This window comes from Uranotaenia lowii, unplaced genomic scaffold (assembly GCF_029784155.1).
Source record: "Uranotaenia lowii strain MFRU-FL unplaced genomic scaffold, ASM2978415v1 HiC_scaffold_1163, whole genome shotgun sequence".
NCBI lineage: Eukaryota > Metazoa > Arthropoda > Insecta > Diptera > Culicidae > Uranotaenia > Uranotaenia lowii.
The window spans coordinates 2,441-12,176 of record NW_026597148.1 but is presented as its reverse complement, the minus strand read 5'-3'; the positions used below and the strand labels follow the sequence as shown (position 1 = coordinate 12,176).

The 9,736-nt window shown below is 44.2% G+C and overlaps 1 protein-coding gene across 1 annotated transcript; it reads left to right on the top strand.

Moving 5' to 3' along the window:
* Nucleotides 1-652: 652 nt before the first annotated feature.
* Nucleotides 653-1,930, top strand: LOC129759168 (uncharacterized). The gene is made up of 2 exons (XM_055756576.1): nucleotides 653-823; nucleotides 880-1,930. Exons 1-2 carry the CDS (start codon nucleotides 761-763, stop codon nucleotides 1,828-1,830), a joined length of 1,014 nt encoding a protein of 337 aa, XP_055612551.1. The 5' UTR covers nucleotides 653-760; the 3' UTR covers nucleotides 1,831-1,930.
* The last annotated feature ends 7,806 nt before the right edge of the window (nucleotides 1,931-9,736 follow it).

Sequence of the window (9,736 nt, the reverse complement as noted above, 5' to 3'; positions counted from 1 at the left end):
TCGGCCAACAGAATATTCGGTTCATCTCTAATAAATTTTATAATAATGACTAAAATAATGTTAGTATTATTACCTATAAAACGTTAAAAAAGGGATTTGAACACAAAACAAAATGATGAGAACAAGAATTTCTTGACCACAAATAATATTAAATCCGTTTTTATCTAGGCTCTTTTAAAAACTTCCATGACAGTCATCAGAAATAAGTATAATGTTTGGTTTCACCAATTTATTTACATGATTTTGTAGAATCAATCTTTTTTCCAGGTGTTATTTATTGACAAGATGTACTAAAAAGATAATTCAAGATTTCGCAACAATTGTACCAAATAATTTGAACCTACCTTTCCTCGTCTACTTTTCATCGAACGTGTAATGCTTTCCGTCACGGGGATACTGCTTGGCCAGCACCGGCCGGAACATCTTGTAATCCTCCAGCCAGTAGTAGAACACGAAGCAACCGGTCATAACGCCCAGAAACGCCAGCCAGTAGGTTCTCATCGGGAAGCGCGACGGTTCTGCCGCACCATAACGATCCTCACTCCACAGGGGAGTTTCGGCGTGCAACTGAAAAGAAAAGAAAAGATCATACTTATTAGTCACAAGTTTCACAGGATTCTTGTTCAATTCACAGCAAGCTTTGAAAAATTGATTCATTGTTGGTCTGTTTGACTTATAGTTAAGAAGTTATTTTTCTTTCGGAACAATTTAATTAAAATATTCTTTAAATTATTTTAAATTATTTAGGAAATTTTTAATAATGGCTACCAATACTGGAGTAAATATATTTCGCGATATTTTGAGGGACAGCCCATGCCGAATGGTAGGTTTTTACTTCAGTAAATGTGAATTGAAACTAAAATTTGCTTCCTCAAAAAGGTTTATATTGCGGCTCAGCAAAACCTCGCTCAAACAGGTCGCCATAAAACGGCTTCGCTGGTCCACAAACTGTCGACCCGTCCTGTCACAGCACCAATAACGCCTTCGAGTTTGGCACGCGCTATAATCCAACATCAATTGATGGACCCTGTTGAGAATAAAGTCCGACCGGCAACTACTACCCAAAAAGTTAAACGTAGCCCGGACACAAATCGATTACAGAAATTGTTGGAATTGTCGCAGAGGAAGACTTCGCCTTGCAGAGAAAGTTCCAGCGGAAAACGGAAACATGATGACTCTAGTAGAGGCTCAAGAGAATCATCGATCAACAGAAATCCGCGGGGGCGAAAGTTGCCTGGATGTGCCCCACCCAAGCATCCTCAACCGACAAATTCGGAAAGGAAGTCCCCTACGGATAGCTCCTGCAAAATTTGCAGCGAATTGCACCATCAACGTGAATTTATTCCAGCTAATTGGCAAGATCGTCTGAGTGCAGCCATCGAGCCCCCAGAGGAAGACATTAACAGTCGAATTTCTAAAATCCGATCAGCTCGGTCACGACTCTTGGACGAGGAAATAACGCATCCATTAACCCTGCAGGAGTCACTCTACCTCATCAATGAAGTTCACCAGCACGCACCGGCAAATTCGTTTTTCGCAGATTTTACTCCATTGCACACGTCGGCCATTAAAGGAACCGCTAGCAACCCCTTTAATAGAAGGAAGAAACCCAAACAGATAAATTTCGAAGGCGGACGTATAGTCGACCAAGATTTTCGAATAATAACCCCTCGGAAGCCCAGCAGTCGAGTCAGTTTGAGGGCTGGCAGTAAACCGGTCAAAACTGCTACGACAAAACGTGCCGATGGCCCTTTAAGGTTGGCAATCCACTCTTCAAATTTAAATGATAGAGCTACGGAGAGGATTTTAAAATTCTACAATAAAATGTAACAAATTTACCGCTCCAAGTAACTAACGATGAGCTTTTTTTTAATGAGATATACTTTTTTATGATCCCATTTCGTTCATTTCAAATTTAAGTAAACTAATATAGAACTCTCCATCATAACTGATTTTACTCACTAGCTTTGAAATGGCCAGAGCCCAGCTCCAATTTACTTAAGACATGACCCTTTCTCTAAAACGATTCACCTTTTCCGAGTAAGGCCAATGACATAGTGATACGCGAATTGATCATTTTCAAAGGGAGAGCATGAGTTTTGTGCATCGTGAATGAACTGCTAATCCCAAGCACCCTTCTTTTGTCTCTTGCACAAAACTGATGGTCTCGATCAATCACAGAGTAGCCAACCATTGTCGAGGTAGAACTTGTTTTGCTTAGCCACGCCAGCGATCATGGAACTTGGAGTGCTTAAGTTGAGCAAAGTCTAATCCAATATGTTATCTGAAGTTTTAAATGAATGATCATATCAAAGCACTTCAAGTTCAATGATTTAAGGTTAATATGAGTAGTCAACCAAGCTAAGCTAAGCTGCTCAAATCACTCGACTTTGTTTGCCTCGACGCTTACAAAATATTTGAAATTGGATAACATACGTGGTGGCGTTTCAAATGGATCGACGGAATAAGTCTAAGAATGAAAGTTTTGACCTGCTGATGACTACGATGGTCCTGTTTCACAGCTCATTTTTTTATGGCAGAATAGGTGCAAGAGTAGGGTAAAAAATCCGACTCTGACAAAATGCGAAAAGATTCATGTTGCGTGAGCGACAGACAGAGGAATTGAATTTTCCGATTTGTTAAAACGACCTTTATTTGACAATATCTTGTTTTATTCGGTGGCGTTAATAAATTCCTTCAGAGAAAATTACAAAGAAAATTCCTAAATTAATTGCCACATAGTTCATGATTTCGTTTGGTTCGAATCGTTTTTATAGTTAAGTAAATAAATGACTTACGTTTAGTTCCCTTCTGCCTAATCTGTGCTCGCAACTTTGGTAGCACGTGTTTCGTATGCTTTCGTGCAGCACGTGAGCTGGGAAGATTAGTTTAGGTTAGGTTACAATTTATCTATGCTACTGTATAAATTTACCTGATTGGTAGTACATATAATTATTATGGTCTAACGAATGTTTCTACCACTCACAACTGCTTGTAGCTACTATCTTACTAAATTAGGAAAAATTAGGATTTACAAACAATATTTGCTTAAACGTTTCACAATTTTACCTCGGCACACAATTCACTCGCACACTTGCTCTGCTTATGATTTTTCGTTAGTAAAGACCTGCGGTTACTTTGATCACATTTCGTGATTCAAAATTCTGATTGACGGCAAGTGGCAAGGTGGCTATTAGTGAAAGGTGCTTCACTCCGGACGGTTGTGACACTCCCCCTCGGTACGTCACTGTCCCTGTGGCTTACCTCCTGTTGCACCGACATCTAACACGGCAACCTTGGTAGCAGGTCTCTCTAGAAGCCCCTTTAATGTCTGAACAGTAACACGACGAACCTGACCATCATGCGCCGGAACAGCTTTGATCACACGTCCTCTTGGCCAGCAATTCCTTGGCAGGTTATTGTCGACGACCATCACCAAGTCTCCTTCCTGAATGGGCTTCACGGGTTGAAACCACTTGGTCCTTCGCGTCAGCGTGGGCAGATATTCATTTACCCACTTCTTCCAGAAAAGATCAGCGTATTGTTGTGCCATCGTCCACGATCGTTTCAGAGTAATCGGTGTATTGTCGAAAACGATCGGGGGCTTACTACCATTCGAAGAACCCAACAAAAAATGGTTAGGTGTTAAGGGGGGCTCATTGTCGTTGTCTATCGGTATGTCTGTCAATGGTCTTGAGTTCAATATCATTTCAATTTCCATCAGCATGGATCGTAAAATTTCGTCTGAAGGTAAACGCGGGGGGTCGAAGTCGTTCATGGTCTTCTTGACTGACTGAATTAAACGCTCCCAACAGCCACCGAAATGTGGGGCAGCCGGAGGCCTGCAACTCAAGACGAGGAATAGAGAGGAACTTCAACGGGGCTACACGGGTCTTTGATCCAATCAGCGCACATTCCGCCTTATCTCCTTCTTGGAATTTAAAGTAGGCAACGGCAGCTATTCCATTTTCACTGGCATCGCAGAAAACATGCAGCTCCACACTGTTGGTTGACTCGATGGACGTCACAGTTCGGTAACAGCGTGGGATAGTAACTTGACGAACATTCGGCAGCGCTTCAATCCATGTTAACCACTTCTCGGTCAACCTCGAGTCGATCTCATCGTCCCAACCGGTTCCGGAACGCCAAATCTCCTGGAGCAGGATTTTCAAATAAATGAGAAAGTTGCCGATGAGTCCCATAGGGTCGTATACAGTCATCAAAGTTCTCAAGACTTCACGTTTCGTTGGCATCCTTGCTCCGGAAAATAGTTCTGCATCGTGTTTCGGTGATAACTTGAACGTAAACGTATCAGTAGTTGTGTCCCACCACATTCCGAGGACTTTCTCCGTTGACATCTCCGGACAGAAGCTCATGTTTTTCTCCACGGTAGGTTTTTCTAGTAGGTTTTCGATAACGTAACTTGAGTTAGAATGCCAGTTTCTTATCTCGAACCCTCCTTGTGCGTGAATCCAACGAACTTCTTCAGCTAATTTCGTCGCATCTTCTTCGGTTTCTACGCTTGCCAACATGTCATCCACGTAGTGCTCGTACTTAATACACTGAACTGCCCTAGGGTGTTGTTCCTCGAATCTGTCAGCGTTCCGGTTCTTGACGTAATGCGCACTGCTTGGAGAACATGCCGCTCCGAAAGTCATTACTGTTACCACGTACACCTCTGGATCTTCGACTGCAGCTGTATTGGGCCACAATATCATCTGGCTTCGCTGGTCCTGCTTTTTCATCTTTACTTGAAAGAACATCTCTCGGATGTCTCCCACGACTGCGATGCGAAATTCACGAAACTTGAAGAGGACAGTTAACAGGGATACTAGCTGATCAGGTCCCGTAAGAAGGAACGAGTTTAGCGATACTTCGTTGACTTTGGCTGCTGCGTCAAACACGATACGCATCTTACCGGGCTTGTTCGGATTCGTAACAGGAAATATCGGCAAATACCAGTCGTTTGGATGTTTCTCCGCTTTTTCCTGGATCGATAGTCGCCGAATATAACCTTTCTCCTCGTACTCGGACATCTTTGCTGACATAGCCGCTGCTAATTCAGGCTCTCGCTTCAGTCGTTTTTCTAAACAGGCAAGACGCTTCAGAGCCATTCCTTTGCTGTTCGGTAACTTTAGTTGATCGTATCGCCACAACAATCCAGTCTCGTAACGGTTTCCAATAAGACGCGTTTCAGTAGACAAAATCTTCAACGCCCTTTCTTCGTCCTTAGAGAGAAGTGACCTCGAAGATCCATAGATTCCCATCGACTCGATTGAGAAGTACTCCTTCAGGGCTTCATGAACATCTTTCTCGCTATCTTTGTTACACGGGCAAATGTGGAAGCTATGGTAACCACTATAGTCTGACTCGTTAACACCAAACTCCGCTGTACAGGGACCATACAATATCCAACCAAGTCTTGTCTTGGATGCCATCGGCTCGTTCTCATCTCCCTCAAGGCTTCTTAAAGAACTTCCCAGGCGACAGTTGTTCATCCCTATAAGGATTCGTGGAGAAGCTCCTTCGTAGGATCGTAGGGGTAACCCATCAAGATAACCGTACTTCGTCACCATTTGCGGAACTGAAACTGACTGCTTCGGTAGAGAAAGGTCCTTGACCGTATGAACCTCCGACAATTCGAACACTTCACTTGCTTCGGTTGTTCCGGAAATCTTCAAAGCTAGCACAACCGACTCCTTTTCTTCCCGACTTTGGCCTCCAGTCCAGTCAAGACACAATGGATAAGGGGTGCCATTCAGACCAAGTTCTTTCAGTAGACCGTGCTCCATTAGAGTTGCAGATGATCCATCGTCGAGGAACGCAAAGGTGTTCACTTGCTTTCCTTTTCCGTAGATTGTCACAGGCACATACCGAAACAGAACTCTCCGAGTAGCCTTTGAATGCGTGTTGCAACTCTGCGTTGTAGAATTTGAAGACGAGTTATCGTTGCTAGACTTCGTTGACTCAGATGCCGCTGGCTTGCTGTAGCGCTTATCGTCATGGAGAAGCTTGTTGTGCTTGTACGTGCAACCGTTTCTTCCGCATGGTTCTTTCACCTTACAAGCACCAAAATGCTTCCGCAGACACTTCCTGCACAAATTCTGCTCTTTGATGATCGTCCAACGAGACCCGATGTCCAATTTAAGGAATTTCCGGCACTGTTCAAGACCACTGCATTCACCTGAACACGACACGCAACCTTTCGCCTTCGAAACAGTAACCGAACGTTCTTTTACAGGATTCTCAAAACCTCCACTGGCTTCCGAATGCACGTTAATAAGATTCTCATTCTTTCTTTCACGCTTTTCAATTTTAGGTGGATTAATCGATGGCAACGTTATGGTGCTCGCCGCTGTAGCCACCTTTCCTAACCAATCGCTGAATTCCCAAAGAGTAACTCTCGCCAGTCCTTGTCGATAGAACGCCCAGTTCATTCGTATGGATGTCGGCAGTTTACTTATTAGTTCCTGTAGGAGAGCTACGTCGAACATATACTCATCGAGACCTGAAGCTGAAATGGCTGCACAGACGTTTTGGACAGCCACGCCGAAGTCGATGACTGTCTGTAACTTATCCTCCTTCGGTGCTGGCATTTCTCGGATTTTGCGTATGAACGTGTAGACGATAGCTTCGGGCCTTCCAAAAAGAGTTCTCAAAGTCTCTATCACACCTGCCAAATTTTGAGGATGCAACAAACGGCATCGTACCGCTTCCAAAGCCTTGCCTTTCAAACTTCGCTGAAGCCGCAGCATATTTTCCTCGTCGCTGAATCCGCATATTCGACTTGAGCTCTCGAAGCTCGCAATGAAAAGAGGCCACTCTTCTGGATTTCCGGTGAACACGGGAAGCTCCTTATTCAAAACTTGACGCGCTGAAATCTGATTCTGGCTCAACATGGGGTATCCACCAAAACCACCGGCACTCCTGGCTTGAGGATGAAATCCAATTCCGAAACTATTCGCACCGAAGGAACCGCCATAGTTTGACTCGAACGCCGTTGCTTGGGCATGTGGTCTTGAACCACCACCAATCGTACCACTGAAGCTGCTGACATTCGGCTGGAATGTTGTTGGTTGTGAATTCAAACCGGCACCACCGCCAGTCGCACTTCCGTCGATTACTGATTGCCGATTCAAAAGTTGACGACGCTCCTCCAAATGCTTTCTCTCCAAAGCTTGTTTGTCCTCCAGCAACTTTAGCTCATGCGCGAGCACATCGTAGCCGTGGCTTGACTCAGCTACATTCACCTGTGGCAGTGGATTTGTCGTCGAGCTTGCTGTAGGACCAACTCCTATTTGCCATGGCAACGGTTGATTTCGGCTAACATCATAAAATGCTTCATCTCTGGTGACTTGATGATAGGCTGATGCGCTCGCCGCAGATGCGCACCCTAGGGGCCATACAGATGACGGACTACGAACAGCTCCTCTCATCGGTCCAGCGTTGGCCATTTGCGATGCTTGTTCTACCCTGGAACCCGCTGCTGGTCCACCACATGGCCTCGAAGAAACTTGGTCCATCACTCTACGCTCCGCATCCTTCAACCTTTGCTCATACATCTTTCGCTGATCGTTGAGTTCCTTCGCCTGTTGCTCTTCCTTTTCGCGCATCATTCGGTCGAACATCTCCTGCATGACCGATAACTGCTTTGACAGTTGCTGCTGCACATATTCCTCCAGCCTCGAATCCGTTGGCATGAGCCCCGACTTTGGTATCGCTCCGGTGTTGTTAGTTGGTGTTGATGTGCCGGCTGGGACTTGATTAGCTGCGACAAGACATTTTTCACAGTTCCACTCCCGATCCTGAACACTTGAATCCTCCTTTACACACGCGAAGTGAAACCACAGTTCACATGAATCGCATGCTACCATGCGACTATCGTCCGGCTGACGGCACACAGTGCAGCTCACTTCCACAGTTCCCCGCTTGTTAGACATACCGACAGAATGAGCCCCCGATCGTAAACGAATTTATTAAAATTGTTGCGTGAGCGACAGACAGAGGAATTGAATTTTCCGATTTGTTAAAACGACCTTTATTTGACAATATCTTGTTTTATTCGGTGGCGTTAATAAATTCCTTCAGAGAAAATTACAAAGAAAATTCCTAAATTAATTGCCACATAGTTCATGATTTCGTTTGGTTCGAATCGTTTTTATAGTTAAGTAAATAAATGACTTACGTTTAGTTCCCTTCTGCCTAATCTGTGCTCGCAACTTTGGTAGCACGTGTTTCGTATGCTTTCGTGCAGCACGTGAGCTGGGAAGATTAGTTTAGGTTAGGTTACAATTTATCTATGCTACTGTATAAATTTACCTGATTGGTAGTACATATAATTATTATGGTCTAACGAATGTTTCTACCACTCACAACTGCTTGTAGCTACTATCTTACTAAATTAGGAAAAATTAGGATTTACAAACAATATTTGCTTAAACGTTTCACAATTTTACCTCGGCACACAATTCACTCGCACACTTGCTCTGCTTATGATTTTTCGTTAGTAAAGACCTGCGGTTACTTTGATCACATTTCGTGATTCAAAATTCTGATTGACGGCAAGTGGCAAGGTGGCTATTAGTGAAAGGTGCTTCACTCCGGACGGTTGTGACAATTCAAATACATAACGACATTGTTTTCAAATTAAGATAAAAGTTCATGAGTAATATTTCAACTTGTTAATCATCAAATCTACACCCACAATTCAGCCGTTACTACAATCATGCCTACAAGGTGCTTTCGATGATGCTGTGAAGAGAGACACTTCGCTCGAAAATACAAAAATCAGTCGAAATGTATGCTATCCTGCAGACCGATAGCAATGTCCGAATCAAAGCAATCGAAAGATTCCTTTTAATTCAACCACGGTAAATGAAAAGTTCATATACCAGTATTTCGATAGCAACTTACTACCTTCTTCAGTGAACGTTTTCGATTGATGAATGTGTATCGTTTCCCTCCCTTATATTGTTCGGGTTAGGTAAGTTAGGTTAGGTAGGTAAAAAGTGCCATCGAAATTAGTGAAGAAACTCGAAAGTGGTTTCATAAAGGACAGTGTTGAGAAGTTGTATGCACAACTTAACATCAAAACGTTGAAGTGCTACGCATTGCATTTGAAGCTGGCCAGGGACTACCCGATCGAGTTCCCTGCGTTTCTGACGAAGGTCAAGGTGGCGGAAAAGTGTGAGGAAAGGCGTAAGGAAAGGGTGCTACGGAATAAGTTGGAGCTACTGAAGGCGAGGCAGCCGCCCCGGAACTACGAGAAACCCAGCGTGGCGGTACCGGATGGTTTTGTGGTGAATCGATCGAAGGAAGAGTTCACCGACAAACAGATCGATCTACTTAACAAAGGCCTAAACTACGCGGTGTCGAGGAAACCAAGGATGGACCAGATAATCATCGATGTAGAGACGGCTATTAGGTCCAGTAAGCTGTCCACGGCCCAGAAGGATTGCGCCAGAGCCGAAGTGGCAGATGTCTTGAGAAAGGGCATCAATGGGAAATCCAACGTCGAGGAAATCCAGATAGCGAAAGAACTTAGGAGAAAGGAGGTGTTCTACGTCAAGGCGGACAAGGGAAATTCGGTGGTCATCATGGACAAAACGGATTACAACGGGTTGATGCAGGCCAAAATCGATGAAGGACCGTATCGAGTTCGAAGAGAGGACCCACTACCGGAGATGGTTAAGGAGGTGGAAAAAACGCTGAAGGACTGACGCCCACTGAAAAAGTG